Genomic DNA, 21,685 nt, shown 5'->3' with positions numbered 1-21,685 from the left:
TATTCCATAAAGACAGTGTAGCACCACTAGCAGAATGACGTTTGTCATTTCAAATGACTGCTCTGTGCAGTACTTATCGTGACCATGATTTTGATTTTAAACATCACTTCGCTCTTTGCAAAAGTGTAGATGAAGTTGTCATGTGCCCGTATCTTTACTTGCAGGCTCACTTCCTGTACCAGTATTCCCTCCACTTCTTCCTGGAGATCTACAACGACGTGCTGACTAACAACAGCCACCTGACGGGAGTGGTGGACCACACTTCACGGCTTGGCATCATCACCAAGGACCTCTTCCAGGTGAGATTGAGAGGTTCATTTTAAAACGTCGGTGTCGTATGTGGGCTTACAGGACGGAACCGGTTAAGCTTGCATGTAGACAGAGAGCATCAAGGTGAATTTGTGCAACATCGCGTAAACTGCTCTGCATTATATTTATTAGCATGTGGCTCCCATGTCAAGGTTTTACGCAAATTCCGCAACTACAGCAGAACCTTGTTCATATGTTTTGGAAAAAAAAAATGTGAGAGAAAACGTACTGACCTGGAAAACGTATGATCCAAAGTCACTAAAAAATCTGGCAGACAACTCTGGTTGACGTCTACATAATGTGAAGCGTTGCAGCACGAGTTGCCGACGCATGCCGAGCTGGTAGGGCGCGAGCGACCCAGGATGCACATTTTCGTTTTTGTGCTTTCGGCAAGCTTACGTTTGCACTCCTCGAATTTGGCCTGGGTCAGAAGCTTCTTCGAGCGGCGCATTGTGGCAGCAGTTTTTTACATACCCTTTCAGCGTGAATTGTTACGGCACAAGATGTCGGCGCGCATCGAGCTGGTGAGGCTCCAGTGGCTTGGGACTCACTTTTCACAACTATTTTAGGATCAACATTCTGAAAGTTTGGCCCCATAGCAACACTTAAGTGCCAGCCAGTACCTTCAGTCAGGATTGACATAACCGAAAAAATCTAATTAACGAGTCGAATTAACATATGTCTATGTATCCACCTCGGGACATTACTCTGACTTTGGTTCACACCAAAAGATTGATATTCGCACAAGGCTCGGCTTAATGCTATCTCATTTTAGAAGCAGGAAAGATAAACGGTTGCAGGCTATCTGCTGTAGTGTCTTGTGCTAAATTTCGTGCACCATAACCAATAGCTGCATTTCAGCAGCGTGTAGTGGGCTTGGAGTTCGCAGGTCATGTCCTGAGTGATCATTGACATCGCAAAGCATTAAAGCAGGAGTCCTTTTCCTTTCCTTGCTTCTTAACGTTCTTAAGAGAACAGTTCAACTTGCAGCAGTCTGTCTTGGTGTGCTAGGAGTGTCGTGGCTGACTCGCTGCTCCTTCTGTCAACAGAGTTGATCACTCTTGCTCTGATGTCCATGCTTGTGACAGATTGTACTCGTGACAGAGTGGGATGTCATGTAAACAGAGCTGACATTGGCCCAACTTGCCAAGGTGGTGACATCGGAGAGGTTTGCACACTAAAGATACACAGGGTGATCTAAAAGTACCGTAACAACTAAAACATTTGATAGTTCGAAATGCATAGACAGTAGCACAATGCAGTTTTCACAGAAATACACAGAAAGACAATGGATTGCTTTTTCATAATGATGCAATTATTGAAAGAATAGCTGCATTTGCCACCGACAGGTGTCTCTTTAGTTCACAGTACAGTGGTGCACAGTGCTACAGTGCTGCATGTCAGTGACACATGCTGTTATTCAGGCAATGCACTTTTTTTTAGATTAAAAACATTTTCATATCCTTTCTGCGCATTCACTTAAAGGCACATCATGTTAATATCTGTAGTTTTCAAATGATAGAATGATTACCTTTTCTCTTACTTTTGGTTCACCCTGTACGTTTGGGAGGCTCTTTGGGAACACGCAGCACCAAAATATTTCTAATATACTGTGACAGCCGCTGCATTTCGTTAAAAATGTGCAGGCCTCCTAACGACACCTTTGAGCCCAGCCACTTGCTTTATGCGGGAGTGTTGGGTGCTACTTGACACCTGTGTCCCATCGCAGGTGGTGTACACCAGAGTCACCAGGGGTATGCTTCATGAAGACAAGCTGGTCTTTGCCCTCCTCCTCTGTCGAATCCACCTCAGGGGATTCTCTCAGTGAGTGCCCATCACTTTCTGCGTTAACATTGAAAGATGGGTAGTTTAGCAGTATTTTCTGTGATTTGTGTTCTTATTTGCACTAGAGCACATTTATTGATGAGCCTACGCAAGTTGGCATTTGCAAGTATGGAGTCTGATGTTGTGCGTGCTACAGTACTTGAATTAGTATTGAATTTTTTTTTATTGTGCCTCGCTCGAATACACTATCTACACAAATGTGATGCAACAGGAGCAGGGACTTTGGTAACATTGAAAATAAACGTTAATATTAAATTCATAATGCAAGCTAACTATGCATAATGCAACTATATTCGTGAGCTTAGAATGGGATACTCTGAGCATACCATCAGCGATGGTCCTTTACTGTGATGCTTGTTTGCGCAATGATTCTCCCAATATACAGTCTATGCTCGTTACAACAGACCCGCGTACAACAGGCTTTCAGATATAACGGACCATATTTCAGTCTTAGTTTGTTCTACCTATTTTATTAATGCAACGAAGTTCGGTTTTAGTGGACCACACTACAACGGACTATTGGCCACAGCGGGCGAAATGAGGGGCCATTTTTGTCAAAATCGAGCGTATAAAACGGACTTTTGCCATGTCGGCATGGGTTGGCAGCTGACTTGCAAGGGTCAGCCGATGATCGCGGCTCAATATCTTGCGCGCAAGGGAGGAAGGAAAGTGGGCTGCTGTTAACGTGCGGCCGTACGAGCGCCGTATTTTGAAAGTGATCTGCGATGTGAACAAAGAACACCCAGTACCGGTAGCTTCGTATGCGCTGTACTTTCAACGCTTAGTTCGCATTGAAGCGAGAGACAGCATGAAGGTCAATTCGCTCGCTGCTGCTGCCATTCTTATCTTGTTTAATTTGCTATTGCAATCGGTGCTTCACCTTTCAGGTGAAACTGCGACTTTCTTGTCTGTGTGTTATCTTTTCTTTTTTTCTACTTTGGACGTTTGTCAATCACTCTTTGCAATAAAGTTTTTAGACATCGTGACGAAAGTTTCGGGAGTGAGGCGTCTCAGATATTACAGGCTTCGGATAAAACGAACTTTTTTTGTCGGATTATCAGGGTCCATTCTAAAGAGAGACGACTGTAGTATTGCACCCGCCGTGGTTGCTCAGTGGCTATGGTGTTGGGCTGCTGAGCACGAGGTCGCGGGATCGAATCCCGGCCACGGCGGCCGCATTTCGATGGGGGCGAAAATGCGAAAACACCCGTGTGCTTAGATTTAGGTGCACGTTAAAGAACCCCAGGTGGTCGAAATTTCCGGAGTCCTCCACTACGGCGTGCCTCATAATCAGAAAGTGGTTTTGGCACGTAAAACCCCAAATATTATTATTATTATTGTAGTATTGCAGGCCCATGCATTCTGCCATCAAGAGGTTGGCTTTTCTGCGTAGTTCAGGCACCTTGTGGCGAAGTTTGGCACATTTTGAAGTGTAAAATTGTTGACGCTCGGAGACTAATTGTGCGCACTTGTGTGTGGTGCTCAGAGAAACAAACTTTGAGCACGAGCTGAACCACCTGCTTCGTGGCAAGGAGGGCATCCTGCCAGGGCAACCAACCATCCATGTTGCCGGTCTGTCTCCTGACCAGTTAGAGGGAGCCACCGCTCTGTCGAGGCTCCCTGCATTCCGCAGCCTCCAGCAACGCCTGGACGAGCATCCGGTAAGCTTTGTCTGTGTGTGTACATATCTGAAGTCAACGGCTTCTGGCGTTTCCTACGACATGGTAGGCTAATGTGAGACTGTCATTCTTTCAGCTCGAATTAAGAGGAGTCGGCAACCCGTCTTTGTCTGAGCACTTATTCATACAGGGAGGGATTGAATTGCCACACAGCTCTGTCTAAAGATTATTCAAGCAAATTCTAGTGTTCTAGCTCTACTTTTCTAATTCTACATTATAGTCTGAAATTCTTGAACTGCTACTTTGACATGTCTGTTAGTGCTGTTGCATATTCAGGACTAACTGTAACAGTGTGGCAGACAGACCTTTGTATGTAGTGTTAGACCTGACCATTGCCCTATTTCTTTCCCGTATTGATTGTTTCGAGTTCCCACTGACCCTAGGAAAAAATTTTTGTATGGTGTAGTGTTTCTGTGTGCAAAACTATTTCGTCGTATGTGCAAGCCTTTACGCCGACTGTCCTCGACTGCAGGACTTCACGGGCTGGGCAGAGAGCAATGCCCCCGAGCGGGACGTGCCCGTCCTGTGGGAGGAAGGCTCACGGCCCCTGACTCCCGTGGGGCAGGCCATGCACCAGCTTCTGGTGATCCAGGCCTTCCGTCCAGACCGCGTCATTGCCCAAGGCCACCAGGTGGTGACAGCTGTGCTCGGTGACGACTTCACCTCCGCCTCCGAGACCGAGCTCGACCTGGCTGCTGTTGTTGACAACGAGGTTAGCATTGCATAGGAGCCTGCAGCTGTGTTTTGATTGCCTCTCGTGGTTGTAGGGAGCTGTATGTTTCCGTTTGGAGGTGCTCGAAAATTAGAAACATTTTGTAGCATTAGCATTGCACGGTCCTTGACATTATTTGTTTGTTGTAGCTGCATTGTGCCTTGTGTGCAGAATGTGTAATGGTTGCAGTGTGTCACAGAATGCATTTTGCCCGTCTTTGTCTGCTTCCTTGAGTGCCAACATAGCTTAACAAAGGGCTCCTATCAAGTTAAGTGGATGAGTAGGTAAAGTTCCCAATGAATGACACGACAGATCTTGGGATGCGTTTCAGAGCTGAACGCTGCTGCTTCTCGTGACTGGCAAAGAACCACGACCTCAAGAATTTTTGTGGTGTTTGTCACCTCGTTGAAGTGGCATGATTTAGCTCTCCATCTGTGTTGAATAAAATTACTCTAGCACTATTATGTACAAGACCCCTATTTTTTCTCAGGACCTCTAGAATTTAGGGTTGTAGCCAAAAAAATTTATGGGTGAACATAACGAACATGCTTTTAGCATCACAAGGACTAAGCATCAGTGATGCTATAACTTAGAACATGCAATTAATGATGATGCTGGTACTGTTGTAGTTGTTAATCATTGTTTGTTTGGGCATCGTTTGTCCTGCAGTTGCCAAACGATCGTGCAGTTTACTCTTTCCCGACCACACCCATTGGGCATCATTAGCCTGATCCCACTGGTTTGCAGTGCCGGTTTTGAGACCTTGCACACTGCTTATGGACACGCTGCGCTATCGGATGTGAAGAAAGAGAACTATATTTTTGTTTTCTAAGCAGTTCGCTTTTTTTCTCGCCAGGCGGTAGTTGTTGAATGCGCTCTGAAGTTTCGCAATTGTCAAAGTAAAAAGCAAAAATGGCTGCCTCCAGGAGCGGGACACATACCGTATTTACCCGCGTATAACCCGCCCCTGCGTATAACCCGCACCCCTAACTTTGAACTCGGCGGGGAAAAAAAAAAAAAAACTCGCGTATAACCCGCACGTTTACCTGAAAAAAAAAAAAAAATGAGCGCTAGAAAGATGCAACTCACACTCAGTGATCATTTCGTTTTCAGAACATTTATTCAAACGACCGCCACCACGTCACTGGTTATCCGATTCTTAATCGTCTCCGCTCTCACTACTGCCATCCGAGGCTTCATCGCCACTCTCAAAGACGTAGTCGTCCTCGGAACCATCCAGACTATTACTGATCGCACATTTTTTAAAGCTTTTGCGCACCAAATCGGCCGGTATCGCTTTCCACGCATCCACGATCCACTGGCACAGCAATGGAATATCAGGCCTTCGCACGCGTCCCGTCGGTGTGAGGGCGTACATGCCGTCGGCCATCCACTGGGCATACAGCCGCTTCACGTGTGCCTTGAACGGCTTGTTCAGGCACACGTCGAGTGGCTGTAGCATGGACGTCATGCCGCCAGGTATTATGACGAGGTCGGTGCTGGTCTCGGCAAGGCGAGCCTTCACCGCATCAGTGCAGTGGCCTCTGAAGGAATCTAGTACGAGCATCGACCGGCGTGCCAGCAAGGCACCTGGTCTTCGCTCCCAGATTACTCGAAGCCAGTCACCGACTAGGCCACTGTTCATCCACGAATTTTCTTCCGCATGCACAACGATTCCTGGGGGCAGTGGAATGCTAGGTAGCGTCTTGCGTTTGAAAATCACATACGGGCGCAGTTTCGTGCCGTCAGCCAAAGCGCATAGCATGACTGTGCAGCGCAGCTTGGCATTTCCGCCGGTCAGCACGCTGACTGATTTGGAGCCCTTTTTTTCCATGGTCGTGTCCATCGGCATCTCAAAGTACACAGGTGTTTGATCAGCATTTCCCACCTGAGACAGCAAATAGCTGTGCTCCTTCCGAAGTGCGATCACATATCGTTGAAAGTTCAACAACTTTTCCTCGTAGGCTTCAGGAAGCCGCTGGCACATGGTTGTTCGCCGCCGCATAGAAAATCCATGTCTTCGCATGAAGCGCTGAAGCCATCCACGGCTTGCACGAAACTCACGTGGAATGTTCAATTCCCGGGCCAACTTCAGGGCTTCCATTTGCGTCATCTCAGTCGAAACAGCGTGGCCACGACTTCTCTGCTCCTCAATGAACTTCGCAAGCTGCGTCTCGAGGTGGGGGTACGCGCCAGTCTTCGGACCCCGAAACGCTCGCCTGTTCCGGTTCGTTGCTTCGAGACTCTCTTTTTTCTTCCTCCAGTCGCGAATGCACGACTCGTCGACGTCATGCTGTCTTGCAGCAGCTCTGTTGCCGATTTCTTCGGCAGCGGCTATAATCTTTAGCTTCTCTTTCGCTGTGAAACACTGCCGTCGAGTCGCACTCATGATGCCAAAACAAAGCAGGCAAACAGTGCAAACTGGGGTAAGTACACTAAACAGCGCCTAACGCGAGGCTCAACAATGCTGGCCTTTCGTTGGCCCTTCATCGGCTTGACAAGCGTCGATGACGATGGGGATGGCGGACTACACGGGGAGGCTGCCGCACATTGCGGTGAAGCCGACCCCCCCCCCCTCCCAAGGAAAAAATTCGCAGATAACCCGCACCCCCACTTTTTAAACGCGTTTTTTCACATTTTGGTGCGGGTTATACGCGAATAAATACGGTACTTCCACTGTGTCCGCGGTTTAATTTATCAGTGCATGAAGCAGCAGAAGTCTGAGGATGCTGCCTTTTCCTCAGACTTAGACTGAGAGCGATGGCAACGCAAACCAACCTGGGACATCGACGGCCGCAGCCCAGCACGCCCAACTGTAATGCGTGCAGTTAAGTTTTTGTAGTGGAATACCTGTTCAGTTAAAGATGTTGATTTTTTTCGGAGATAGTGCCTATTAGATGGCAGTACAATTTGTATATCTCATAATTTTTGTTACATTTCTTTTTCAGTAGATGCAAACATGTCTTTACAAACTGTATTCAATTTTATTTCACACTCTTGATTCTCGCAATTTATCTTTATAACATACATCTCGTTAATAAAACATGCGTAAAAAGAGCATTCGTTCTGCTTTTTGTTTATGTGTTGTTTTGTTTATCAATTGTGCCGTAGTTTCTTCAGAAAATAAAAAAATCTGCCGTAACCTACCGAAAACGCGTCCATGGTAGGGAAAGTGTTAAGGTAACAAGCCTGAGACAGTCCTTCTAATTTTTCCCGAATGGGACCTGACAGTGTGCTCGACTTCCCGTGTAGGTGAAGGCAGGCACCCCGATCCTGATGTGTTCGGTGCCTGGTTACGATGCAAGTGGCCGAGTGGACGACCTGGCCGCCGAGCTGGGCCGCAACATCACGTCCCTGGCCATGGGTTCAGCCGAGGGCTTCAGCCAAGCCGAGAAGGCCATCAACGCTGCCTCCAAGAACGGACGGTGCGTTGCCGAGGCAGTCGCTCGATCGTTGATTAGAAGGAACAGGAGGGCATTCTGGAGGCATGACTGTGATTTGCGATAGGCCTCGATGCAGTAATGCGGTCCGATTTTGTTGGTGATGTTGTATGTGGGGCTGACATTTAATGTACTGTTTCTTGAAGGCGACCAGATTATGTCTTGCTTGATTAGCTTCTGCTACAGGTCTAGTGGAAAGCGTTGTGTTCCTCTGGCAGATTTCATGGCAAAATACGACCGTGATGGAAGCGCTCACTTGGAAGGTTCGGGTGGCTCATCCAACACGACCAGTGGAACTAGCCACAACTCAGTCGGGCACATGGAAGACATGCCGATTTTGCACGAAAATGAGGGTGTGTGTGCCGTGGCTGTCGAAGTGCAAGAGTTGTCAGCTGGGCTAATTCGCTGGTATTCATGGTTTAAAGCGTAAACAAAGGTGCCCAAAGATTGGGACAAGACAAGTGTTATCTTTTTTTTTTTTTTTTACTGAAACTTGTTTCTTCAAAGCATTGGAATTTACAGACAGGTGATATGCAGACAGAAAGATGGCAGAAAAAAAAAATGGAAAACATAACATGGTATGAGTAAGGTGCCACCAAGGCATGAAAATTTGCATTCTGATAATCCTGTTACGTTGCCGAGCTGTGCGGATCGCGATAGGTGGGCGCGCACCACCGTGCAACTTCTCAAAACTGGGGCCATCGTGTTTTGTGTGCGTGACCGCAGGTGGGTGATGTTGAAGAACGTGCACCTGGCCCCGCAGTGGTTGGTGCAGCTCGAGAAGAAGCTGCACGCCCTGCAGCCGCACCCCGCCTTCCGCCTCTTCCTCACCCTCGAGGTGCACCCCAAGGTGCCCGTCAACCTGCTGAGGGCGGGACGGGTGTTCCTCTTCGAGCCCCCTCCGGGCATCCGGGCCAACCTCCTGCGCACCTTCTCCACCGTGCCTGCCCAGCGCATGATGAAGGTGCGGGGCGGTTGCATTGTCACACTTGTTCGGTTCCCTCGGAAACGGCGGGAAAGCAAAACCAGTGCAGCGTCGTCAATCAACACACAATCCACTGCTTATCCGTATCTGCCAACCGTTACGATTTAAGTGTAGTAGTGCCCGATTTTTTTAGAGCTTGTTTGCGATGATCCTATTGACACCAGTGAGTTTAGTTTCTCTATTTTTTTTCTTCAGAGCCGGGTTGATAGCTAAGGTCGATTATTCAAACATACCTGCAGCAGTGACACTAACTTATGGGAATAAAAATTTAAGCTGCCATTACGCGAATATTTTATGAATGAATGTCACAAAGATTTCCATTTTTGTTGCGGGTAACCTTTTGCTACAACTTTACAGCGAAGTGTCTGTCCATAGCATCCCTACAGAAAGAAAAGCTGTGAAGCTTTAATAAACAATAAATATATTGAGTAATGAAATTTTAGTATTTAGTTTTTAGTATTTCAGTATTTCACCAAATGTAGTACTATTTATAGACTTTCACCAAAGCATTTTGCATATTCTAAGGTTGGGAAGTCAGTTCAACTCCGACATCAGCTGCCTTCAGCACTTGATTTTTTTTCCCCTTTAATACCCTTCTTGTCATCAGACACCAGTGGACACTCTGCTAGATTTTTCCTGTCATTTTCTTGCTGCTTCACGTGCCTGTCTACAAGCTGCCTTTCTTTCATAATTTCCTTATCATGGTTCGTTATGAAAAATGGGCATAGAGCAAGGGACATGTAAAAGAGGGAAGGCACGCGCGCTGTGTCTTGTTCGAGGGACCAGACCTTCATCTTGTTTATCGTTTTATGCGCACTTTCCACAACGGACCAGTCCAACTCGCCCAGTTTGCTACTGTCGCGTTGCGCCTCATTATAGTAAAGTTGCATCTGACGCTAGATACTTTCTTTATACACAATATTCGTCATTAGCATACTCAAAGACATCAGCAAGAAAAATCCACGAATTTTATGTTCGTTTCATTATGTATGTCCAGTAGTTCATTATATCCATGTTAGTTATATCAAGGTTCTACTGCGTTCCTGATCATAGTCGTCTATTCTTCGACTTCCACTTGTGCAATTGGTTGCCCCTTCTGCGTCTCATCACGAGTGTTCCTCGGCTTGCACCCTTCTCTGCAGGCCCCTGGTGAGAGGGCCCGTCTCTACTTCCTCCTCGCCTGGTTCCACGCCATCGTCCAGGAGCGGCTTCGCTACGTCCCCCTCGGCTGGGCCAAACACTACGAGTTCAACGAGTCCGACCTGAGGGTGGCCTGCGACACCCTGGACACCTGGATTGACACCATCGCCATGGTGGGTCACCTGGTCCCGAGCATCAAATGAATGCGGCGGCATCCGTTGAGGGGTGGAGGGACAATGCATTTGCTGAAAAAAATCAAATTTCCTCCCTAGCGGCGTACAGGTCTTCGTGGATGCAAACTTGCTGGCCACCTGGCAGCTAGCTGCCTGCGTTTTATGCTGATACGTTTATGGTTACATATGCAAAATGTGTTTCGAGTGCAGCTTGAGGCACGTCTGAAATTTGGTTGCTCTGCATATTGGAAACTTGGCAGAGCACTAAATGCCAACCAGGGCAGCTTAGTGGTTATGGCGTTCTGCTGCCAAGCACGTGGTCAAAATTCGGAGTACTCCACTAGGGTGTTACTCATAAACTGCTGTGCAGTTTCTAGAAGTTACAAATTCAATAATTTTAAAGAGTCCGTGAGACGGTTTTTTGTTGTACGCATACACATAGAGGGTATCTCTCAGGGAGTGCTTTCTTGCAAGTGTTTTGTGACAACGCATTATAGTTAAAGAGGTAAGAGTGCTTAAACATTACCCTTCTCTCACGCTGCGGCGTTTCCCCTCAACTTTTACTTTACACCAGGCGACCATCGCCGTGTTCCGCTTCCTTCAGGCGGTGACGCAAATATCGTCTACTTACGGTTGTACATCGGCGGCACATGGATAGCCGATCAGTTTTGGGAAACTGAGTCAGGCATGTTTTTGTGGGGCGTCATTCCTACAGCAACATGGCTGAACAGAGCAGACAATGTGCCGTTTCATTGTCTGCACTGTTCACCATGTTGAACATGGTGAACAAACCAACCAACTCAGCTTAGAACCTTGCATCGCATGGTGGCGTGCATACAGGTTCTTGGAATGCTCGAAAATCCTTGAAATTGAAAATTCCTTGAGAATTCTTTTTCTTTCCCTTGAAAATCTTCAAATGTCTGGAGTACAATCTTAAGATTATGTGACCTGCTTTTTTTGGCGGATCAGCGTGGACTCTGCAAACTTCCCTTCTTTAGATACAATAGTACTATATAAAAATTTTAACCCGGTGTGAGTGCGCTGTGCTTCGTACAGTGACTTCTGCAGAATGGGAAAACACCCACGGTGGGCGAGAGTAAGGGACGCTGCCGCTCGGTGCTGGTTGTTCCCCTGCAATGTTTACACTGTTTTATTCGCACCTCATTAGGAAGGTGATGTTAGCAGCTTGGAAGTGATCGAGGCTGCACATTTCCAACGTAATTTTTTTGTCTCTAGTGTAATAAAGCTATGTATAGCGTTTTAAAAACTTCATAGTTTAAAATTTCTACATGGGAGGCCAGTCTGCACATTTACAAAAGCAAAGCTCAACGGGGCCTTGAAAGTCCTTGAATACCCTTGAATTTTATCTCTGAAACCTGCATAGTACTAGTTATTCCTTTCTTTTGTTTGTTTGTTTGTGTGAGACCGTCTGTGTTTTGTCGACTCTTGACAGGGACGCACCAACTTGCCACCAGAGAAGGTTCCCTGGAATGCCCTACGCATCCTCTTTGGACAGTGCATCTACGGAGGCAAGATCGACAACGACTTCGATCAGGTGAGTGGCGGCGGAACGTTTTGGTCGGCGCTGGTGCCTCCTGGTACCACCAGTTGCTGGTCTCACTTACAATGTCGGTGAAGGGCTGGTGAAATTGTTGGGCAAGGGCTGTTCGTCTCTTTGTAGAACTTTCTCCTGGTGTTACAGCTGTGATCTATATTCTTGCAGCATTGTGCAGAACGAAATAATTCCTTTATGATTCTACATTTGTGCAATAGAGCATTGTTATGGACAATTTTTTTTTTCCTGGATGGCAATGAAATTAATTCTTTGTTAAAAAAGACAAACTATTTTGTGCAGTTGCCTGTTTTGCATGCTGGCATTATCCCTCTGTGGCTTTTCGTTGCAAGTGGGTGAATGAAGTCGGCGTTGTGTGATGATGACAGTTCCAAGGCCTCTGGTCCTTTTGGCTATGCTTTTGGCCAGTGCCATAGCAGTCTCACTCATATGCCAGTAGCACACAGTTCAGGAGCAGCTAGACAAATGTCTAGGTTGGAGAAATCTACATTCTAAAATTTTACAGTAACAAATATCTATGCATTTTGGGCCTCGTAATATCTTTTGGGGAATCAGTAATGACAATTCAAGAACCAATATACAAGACCCCAGCTTAAATGACCTAGTGTGTACCATAAGTAACACCTGCCTTTGCAAGTGTCCCAGCCACATTTTGTGGGATCTTGTAGTTTCTGTCTGCCACCAGCTTGAACTCGCATGTGGACCTGAAAAAGGCCCGAGTCCCAAATGTTGGTCAGTTGTGCCCGTTTTTGTGGGTGGGGAATTTGACCGATCGTTATCAAATCATTCACAATTGAAGACAGATTGCTCTCTTGAGGCAATTCTTTAATCGGCAACACTTCGAAACTTTCAGCAGACATTCAGACATCCATTGCCTGCACTCTCCTGTTTTGCGTGCAAGTCCACTAATTTCGCTCGCACGTTTTTGCTGCAGCGTTTGCTGAACTCGTTCCTGAGCAAGCTGTTCACAGCCAAGAGCTTCGAGCCCGACTTCATGCTCATTGAGCCCAATGCCGGAGACACCCTTGACAAGGGCATCGCCAGCCCAGAGGGAATAAGGTGCGTTGTTTCCCCTTTCTTCTTTTGCATCTTTCTGCATTTATTTTCTGTAAAGTCCTGCATATACAATAGCTTTTTCACATGTATTTTAACAAGCAAATGTTCGAGCACATGCCAAGTAGATCTGTGAAACAAGACAGCAATCCAAACAATTAAACTTGGTACTGAAGTTAGATAGTGCTAGCCCGGTCTCATGTAATTCTGACTTGTGTTCTTAAGCACTAACAGTATGTTCTGTAAAAACAAGCACATCGAGACATGACTGAGTTCAAGCAGTTTGCTTCCTTTTTAATAGTTTCTCACATGAGAAGCCAAAGCCACAGCTTCGCGTGTCACAGCAAAGCACCTCGTTGCCCCTTAGCCTCCACTTTGATTAGCAAAATATGGTTCTCTTGTGATAAACAAGTGTGCTTTGTGATAAGGCCAAGCCGTTAAGTTTCATTGGCTTGTTATTCTTCCTGTGCGCTCGTAAGGCAATTGCCTCCTGTTTTGCTTGCAGGCGGGACCAGTTCCTGCACTGGGTAGAGTCGCTGACCGAGCGGCAGACGCCATCCTGGCTCGGACTGCCAAACAATGCAGAGAAGGTGTTACTCACCAACAGAGGTAAAATGCCTGCCAACTTTATGTTCAGCAGATTCAGTTTAGGCCAACTTAGTTGAGCTGAATGTTGTCATACAAGTTCCCATCTAGCGTGCAGTAGAAGCTGAGTAGGTTGTAGTTACTTTACAGAAAAAAGAAATTTTTTTTTTTACATCTAATTTATCACAACAGCAAGGAGCACGACATGCAGTGAAATTTTGCATTATTAAGGATAACATCTGGTAGGAACAGCGATGTTGGATTGTACATGCTTATACTTGAGCAATGTTGAAGTAATGTTATAGCACTGGAATATGTTGTTTGCACTGTCGTACATTCTCAATGTGTGAAATCAGCCATCATACTTTGTTTCACTACTGTAACAATCATATTTACATTTTTATTAGCAATTTTGAGTAAGTTGTATTGTACAGTGTGCACGCACGAGTTGCTGAACATATCTGTGTCAGCTCCATGTTTTATCATCATTAAAGACTTAACAGTAGAAGATGTTTTTGTGAAGCACTACTTACAGTCGAACCTCGTTGATATGATTCCGTTACGTACGATTTCCCGGCGCCAACGTTTGAGATCGAGAACACAAAGAATGACCCAATATGATTACACTTATTTTTTTACCAGTTCATATGTTCCCGGTAAACACAATCTTTTGGCACCAACCTTTGGTAGATCGCCAAACTGCGATCGTATGGTACATATTCTGGCCACTGGATTTCATGTAAATGACAAAAGGCGCGAGATCTCCACTAGAAAAAAATAGTAAGGCGCCTGCTGCAGCAGCTTCTCAATACTCGCCTGGCCGTCTCGTGTACAAATACCGGTGCGCACCAAGTTCCTTATTCAAGTATCAGCAAATCTCAGCTCATCGCACATCGTATTCACAGCTATTGCCGCCAACCCTATTGTGATAAGCATCTTCACTTATCTGTTTCACAGTTCGTGGGTCCGTGGTGCCATTGGAAGTGTGTTGCACGCTTTTAATTAATAGGCGATCAACCAAATGCACTGCCGGTCTGTGCTGCACGCAGCGCAAGGGGAGCGTCATGTATTGCTCCGGCGGCATTGTAGGCATTGTGTTCCTGTATTGCCCACCAGCTCGATTTCATTTATATATCTAGTTGCAGTCTCAAAACACTATGCAATAGGAAAACGACAACGTACGTCTTGGGTCGCTTAGGCAGGCCCTACAGGCTCGACACGCCTCCGTGTTTGTGCCACAACGATTCGCACTGAGTGGGCATGTCAAAACGTCCTGCTAAAATGCCCTGTTCACAGAAACTGCAGACCCAGACGGAATTCGAGGAGCACAAACGTAAGCGTGCCGAAGCCGTAAATATGACAGCTCGCATTTCTGGGCAGCTCAAGCCCTACCAGCTCGGCTCGCGTGGGCATCTCGTGCTGCATCGCACAACGCTTCGCATTGCATAGATGTCAACTACAGTTGAGTCTGTCAATTCGTTAGTGACTTCCGATCGTGCGTTTTCTCGGTTAGTGTGTTTTTTCTCAAGTTTTTTTTTTTTTTCTGAGACATATGATTGAGGTTCTACTGTATACCTGTGAAATCAAGTGCAAGTGGATTGGGAGGACACTGACTGACATGACGATCTCTGTCCCCTTCCTCCCACCCAGGGAGCGACCTGATAGCGAAGCTGCTCAAGATGCAGCTGCTGGAGGACGACGACGAGCCGGCCTACGTGGCGGCCGAGGAGGGCGAGAGGGCCGTGCCGGGCGACGGCCGACCTGCCTGGATGGCCACCCTGCAGCAGTCGGGCTCCACCTGGCTGCGGCTGCTCCCGCCCAGCCTCCAGAGCTTGCGCCGCACCAAGGACAACATCGGCGACCCGCTCTACCGGTGCCTCGAACGAGAGGTCAACGTGGGCTCCAAGCTGCTCAAGGTGTGGGCGCGAGGCTAGCTTCTGGGGCCACAGGTCACGCACTGCGCCCTTTGTCTGTTTGTTAGGACAGCTTTCGAAGGAAGCTGTCCTAACAAACAGACAATCTTCGACCTGGCTTCATTTTTTTGAACAGCTCTCAAGAGTGCCACTCATAGCGCAGTGTGAGTTCGTGTTGGGCAAGTGCGGTGGGACGCCTTAGGGCCAAAAATTAGGGACAAAAGTGACGAACTCCTGAAGGTGCAGCCAAATTGGAGAGACCCAAGGTGCCTTGAAATTTATGGCTAGCTTGTCGGCACTTGAGTTTTGTGCAGCAATAGTTCACATGCTTTCTTTTTTCTTTTTAATGCAAAGCATTCTCTCTCCTCCTACGAAGCACTTTTCTACTGGGAGGTGGCGAGGTAAATTCTCGTCTCACCTTGTTCGTGGACTCTTGTAATTGTGTAACAACAATAAAAAAAAATTTACCCATTGGTAGGGTTTCAACAAGGAAGCTCCAGCACAAATGCCGGATGCTTTACTTATTAAGCGACAGAAGCATGCATGTGGTGGCTGAACAACTACTTTGCCAGTCTCCTTCCCTCATGGCAACCAGTGCCTCGAGGGTGCTATGGGGCATTGAACCACCTTCGGGAATGGCCCAGTTTACTTTCGGGACAGCCTTGGTTGAGTGGAATAGGCCAAAATTGTTCGTCATCTGTTGTTGCTATCGTCGTAATGCCATTGCCGCCAGCATAAATGTTACACTATCGTCCTCAAAGCGTTGTTGTCAGTCCATCGATTTGTCTGTCGTTGTGCTGACACCATGCCATTGTCACCTTACACAGACATGTGGTGCCATCTGGTAACACTTTGAGAAACCTCAGACGAGGCTACATAACCAGCTACTCACAATATGCTTCACATAACATTGATTCCCACAGTTCATTGAATCTGCTTATTCTTTTTTGTATGATTTTTCTGTACAGTGTTCTTGCACATAGACACATTTGTATGAGAACCAGCATTTTCTTGCGCACCATTTCTGCAGGTACCACTGTCGTTCTTTTCTCGTCAGTCAAACTAAGCAATTTTCGATACCAAAAGTGCTAAACCTTTGTTTACTGAAATTGCTGCTGTTTCCAATATGTGTGCTGTTAGCATACTGCAATCCTTGCTGCCTAGGGGAAAATTTGTTGCTTCAGATGTAACATTCGTGGCACCTTCACGCTTTAAAAAAAGTTTGGCTGTGTCCTGCTTTGTTTGTACTGTAAAAAAGAATCGTACACTTAACATATAATGGCGATGCGATTTGACCCAGCCAATGGGAGGCATACATAGCTTCCCTGGCCTGGTTGTGACCCTCGCTACCCCTTGTTCAGGTGGTGCGCTCCGATTTGGAAGACATGGTGCGCATTTGCCGGGGAGAGCGGCGCCAGACTAACTACCATAGGACCATGATTGCTGATCTTGCCAAGGGTAGGTACACCACCTTCCAGAGGTGCATTGGTCTTTGAATGTGTCGCAAAGAGCATGTCAGTGTTGACGAGTCATATAGGGAAAGCATAGAAGCATGATCATTCCCATTTTTTTTTCCTCGTGTTCTCTGTTTTTTTGTTGCTGTGCTTTAATATTGCTGCTATTTGTTGGATGTCCCAACTTGTTGAATTAGCAGTTTGGACTTCTTTGAGGAGCCGAAAGTAGAGTGTGACGATATTACTAATTCATGGCTAAATTGTACAAATGCTGACGAAACGTCCGTCGTCACCCTTTATTTTTTTTTGACACATTACTTATCCCTGTCTTTTCTTGAGCGCGCTGCTGCTTGCCTATGCTTATTCATAGTTTCGTAATTTCTGGTTGACTTGGGAGAGCAAGAAGCAGGCTTGCAAACTAGAAAGCTTGCACATTCATACAGTGAAACTCGCGCCAACCCTGAACCTTGTGAATGCAGGCATGCTGCCATCCCACTGGAAGAAGTACACGGTGTCTCCCGGTTGCACTGTCATCCAGTGGGTGACGGACTTCTCGGACCGCATCAAGCAGCTGCAGAGGGTCTCCCAGGCCTGCACCTCGGGAGGGGCCGCCGCTCTCAAGGTCAGTGTGCCACCACAGTTTGCACGCTGTAGTGCCTGAAGGCCTTTTTGATGCTCACTGCAAACAAAGGCACTCAGGCCCTGCCGTGCTTCCACACAGTGCTATGCATTGATGCCATAGTTGCATTCTATTTCTAAACATGTCCTTTCCTGGTATTGGTATTGGTAACTCTGGTATTGTCTTAATGACACATTCGATCGTAGTGTGACTTGCATTAGCAAATCCTTATTCTTAGGTGACTCAAGCAAGCCATGAATAACATAAGCAAAGAACAAACTTGTACAACCTCTGCAGCTTTGTTTTATTCTCTTGAATGGATAGTGATTCATGAGCACAGTGTGGAAATCTTCAAAATCAGGTTCTGCTGATCACTGTTTGACTGTGGTTGTAATGGTCCTGATCGAATCTGCATGCGTAGCGCAATCCAGGGCAGTTGAAAGCATTTTGGGACATGTAGGAGACTCGTGGACCAGAAGGACATTTTGCAAAGTGATTTTCTTAAATATGAAAGAAACAATGTATGATGTTGCCTCTGTGTCATCACTGCATCTGCCCTTATGTGCCACGCAGTCCCTGCACATCTGGCTGGGCGGCCTGTTCAACCCGGAAGCCTACATCACGGCCACCCGCCAGTACGTGGCCCAGGCCAATGGTTGGTCCCTGGAAGAACTCTCGCTCGAGGTGAGCCTCCTTGGCAGTTTTCGCCTTCTGCGTACATATTTCTATGCACTGCAAAAGCGCATGTTTGTTGTTATCAGTATTATCCCTCGCTTGTGTAAACTTTTTTAAAGCCTAGCAAAGAGAAAACAAACCAGGGATGTGTGAATACCCTGACAGTATGGATTGAATAATGAATGTTTGAATGATTCGATTTGTAAGTCGAACATCTACTATTCGGTATATTAGAAGTATCTAGCTGAGGTAAGTACCCTCACGCATGCAGCCCTTGCACAGTTTCTGTCGGTACAAGGTTCATCCAGGATGGCAGAACCGAGCGAAACAATTCCCATAAGGCATGTGGATAAAGGGAATGGCCACAAAACCAGCGCCTATGGAAAGCGCGCAAGCATGTACGAATATCTAACCAATTAGCGATCGGAAGGCACACAGATCGTATCGGATACACATGTTCGTGCACGAAGTTCAGACTCCGAACTGCATGGGCGAACGTGTGAATCTGCAGGGCTTCTTGTCTACACGCATGTATACAGACTGAGGTTGTACACGCGCTCACAGTATTTTCCGACTCGTCACCCGTGGACCTGAAAACCTGCTTTAACGTTCGTCAAACCCGTATGCATAATCTGGGGACCGATCGCCAATAAGCCAACCATAAGAACATATTAGCGGCAAGTTTTCTTCATCAGCCCGTTATCACATCGGCCGGAGGTCAATTTCGCTGCTTGAATTTGGTTACTTCGTCAGGTGTCTGTGACTGTAGTTACAGTTCGGTGCTAAATCGATGCAGAGCTATTCGCAGCGGCTGCACAACACTTAAGTCCACAAACTGCTTTGGCAACGAAAGTGAATCTGCGGGATGGCACCGATGTTCACGGCTGTAATCTTTGAAGCACATTGTACTGTGGCTACTCCTTCTGGATGCCTTTCGTAACTGCACATCGGTCTCTCTTCTCGTATCTTCAAGTAATGCGTCGCAATGTTAGCTTTGAATTTACGCATTGGGTGGGAAAATGTGTGACTAGTGCATGGACCGTCCTGCTACAGATTAATTTGCATGGACTGCGGGTAGACGTAGATGGAACAGGGCCCATCACGTGAACTTGCTGCAACCCTCCTGGTGCGAGGACATTTGACAGTTACTAAACAACGCCAAACCTTCCAGTGAAAAAAGTGTCCGACCTTTCAGGTCAGGTCAAGCTGCATGATGTGCAGTCCGCGCTTCTGTGTGTCGTGAAAATTGGCCTTAAATAGTTCACAATGACCCACAGAACACACCTGCGATAAAGATGGGAAAACCTTTCTGTTTTCTGGAGACACTGGCAAGCAAAAACTTGCTAAAAAATAGAAGATCGCCATAAAGCACAGCATGGCCCTCTATTAAACTGAAAATATTTAGTACAACCTAACTTCGCTATTTTTTCAGCTTCAAAGCCAAAAAGAAAACACCTCATTATGTTCAACAGACAATCTACTATCTTGATTGAACCCGCCGTGGTTGCTCAGTGGCTATGGTTGGGCTGCTGAGCACAAGGTCGCGGGATCGAATCCCGGCCCCGGCGGCCGCATTTCAATGGGGGCGAAATGCGAAAACACCCATGTGCTTAGATTTAGGTGCACGTTAAAGAACCCCAGGTGGTCAAAATTTCCGGAGTCCTCCACTACGGCGTGCCTCATAATCAGAAAGTGGTTTTGGCACGTAAAACCCCAAATATTATTATTAAATTCCTGTATGCAGCTTCACCATCTAAAAAAAATGTGTGGAGCTGTCATGAGTGGATTTCCAAAACGTGTCTTTAAGTGGGACGACAGCAACTGTGACACATCCCACATTGCCACACTAGATTCTGAAATGAGAAAATCTGCACTGTAATCACTGTGGCATAGGTCAGTGATCAGATTCCACAGTGGAATCTACTTTCCGTGGAATACTACTCACTAACTCCGCTAACAATTGACTTTGCCAATAGTAGTGTTTCGGAAAGCGCTGCCTCTTTGACATTCTCGCAAATGCTCTGGTGTGCACACAGGTGCGGGTGTCTGACGTGGATGAGAAGCCCGCCCCCATGGACGAGTACAGCTTTGCCCTGGCCGGCCTGAAGCTTCAGGGTGCCAAGTGCGTCCAGAGCCGGCTGAGCCTGACCTCGACCATCTTCACCGAACTGCCCCTGACCACTATCCGTTGGGTCAAGTACCAGGAGGAGGATGCCGGACAGGCCATGGTGAGTTCTCCCCGTGACGCGGCATCATCTTATGAAGGCAAACGTGTTCATGAATGATGCAAGCTTGAATCATCGAAACTGCTAACTAGCTATTTGCCCTCAGCAGTGTAGTCCTTGCAAGAACAGCAAGAGTCGAAACCAACCAATGTTGGCAAAAGAAATGAGGAGGTGGTGGGGATTGGCACGGGGGGAAGAAACTCCAGGAATAGAATATCAACTTGGCACAGAAGGGATTTCACTAAACTGCAACGAGAGCAGTAACTTGTGCTGCAGTAACTTGTGCTAACCAAGCAAAACGGTTTAATAAAACAACTGAACCTAGTTATGTGTGTAGCCTTTCGTTCTGCTGCCATTCTCTCATAGTTGCACATTAGCTTAAGCAAACCTAAGTTTACTGCATTCTTCTAATATGTGAACTGTGCATTAGCCATTTTTAGTTGTCTTTTTGTGCAGTGAGAATGAATGCATATGAATCTGGGGCAGGGACTGAAATGAAAACAAGTTGATGGGCCACTGCTTCATTGATCTCAGTTGTACAGCATAAAACCCAACAGCACACAATGCCCCTACCTCCCTTTAACCATTAAATCGGTTGTTGTTCTATCTGGAATATCGAAAGCGCCACTATTGTTGCACATCGCAGCCTGATCTGAACTGTAAGCTTGTCAAAGGCATACCTGTCTTACGTGCGCCACTTTTCTTGCCTCTAACAGGTGACACTGCCGGTGTATCTCAACTCCAGCCGCACAGAGCTCCTCTTCACCGTCGACCTTCCTGCGGCCGACTCCCGGGAGTCGCACAGTTTCTACGAGCGAGGCGTTGCTTTGCTCTGCTCGACCACCCTCGGCTGATGACTTTGCCGCAACCCCCGACTGACGACTTTGTTGCAACCCGGACTTGATCGTTTACACCCTACAGGGTGCAGTGCCAGACCACACGACACCTAGCTAAACTCCGCACAGCTGCAAAGCTAGTCACAGCAACGTTGTTTACTCTCATTCTGTGATGGCTCGACCTTGTGCTGTCCTATATCATATCGAGGTGTGGTGTAGCTTTTTATATTGGCCTTTTTTTTGTGATTGGCGCGTCATCGAAGGCATGAGTTGAATGTGGCCTCGTTTTTAGAGGTGCACTTGGCAGTCATGGCTGCGTTCGAAGGTTGGGACTGGTCTCTCCTTGGCAGCTTGTTTTATTTTTACTATACTATTTTTGTTGCGGGTGTTGCTCGTATAGTGCAAGGACGTCACTGAAGAGGACTTTGTTGTCGCTTTCTGGTGAAATAAACATTTTATCACACAGTGA

The 21,685-nt window shown here is 46.8% G+C and overlaps 1 protein-coding gene across 2 annotated transcripts in view; it reads left to right on the top strand.

Annotated features, from left to right (window-relative positions):
• Nucleotides 1-21,685, top strand: part of Dhc64C (dynein heavy chain, cytoplasmic) — a 111,745-nt gene extending 90,060 nt beyond the window's left edge. For both annotated transcript variants that reach the window (XM_075698995.1, XM_075698994.1), the window contains 16 exons: nucleotides 165-299; nucleotides 2,039-2,133; nucleotides 3,641-3,815; nucleotides 4,306-4,545; nucleotides 7,798-7,970; nucleotides 8,712-8,949; nucleotides 10,113-10,283; nucleotides 11,737-11,838; nucleotides 12,791-12,915; nucleotides 13,415-13,518; nucleotides 15,145-15,410; nucleotides 16,769-16,865; nucleotides 17,341-17,483; nucleotides 18,054-18,164; nucleotides 20,192-20,383; nucleotides 21,097-21,685. In XM_075698995.1, the coding sequence (XP_075555110.1) occupies nucleotides 165-299; nucleotides 2,039-2,133; nucleotides 3,641-3,815; nucleotides 4,306-4,545; nucleotides 7,798-7,970; nucleotides 8,712-8,949; nucleotides 10,113-10,283; nucleotides 11,737-11,838; nucleotides 12,791-12,915; nucleotides 13,415-13,518; nucleotides 15,145-15,410; nucleotides 16,769-16,865; nucleotides 17,341-17,483; nucleotides 18,054-18,164; nucleotides 20,192-20,383; nucleotides 21,097-21,234 (2,505 nt within the window). In that variant the 3' untranslated portion in view covers nucleotides 21,235-21,685. The remainder of the gene's footprint in view (nucleotides 1-164; nucleotides 300-2,038; nucleotides 2,134-3,640; nucleotides 3,816-4,305; nucleotides 4,546-7,797; nucleotides 7,971-8,711; nucleotides 8,950-10,112; nucleotides 10,284-11,736; nucleotides 11,839-12,790; nucleotides 12,916-13,414; nucleotides 13,519-15,144; nucleotides 15,411-16,768; nucleotides 16,866-17,340; nucleotides 17,484-18,053; nucleotides 18,165-20,191; nucleotides 20,384-21,096) is intronic.

The sequence above is a fragment of the Dermacentor variabilis genome, chromosome 7 (genome assembly GCF_050947875.1).
Source record: "Dermacentor variabilis isolate Ectoservices chromosome 7, ASM5094787v1, whole genome shotgun sequence".
Taxonomy (NCBI): Eukaryota; Metazoa; Arthropoda; class Arachnida; order Ixodida; family Ixodidae; genus Dermacentor; species Dermacentor variabilis.
This window is presented reverse-complemented; position numbering and strand designations above follow the sequence as displayed.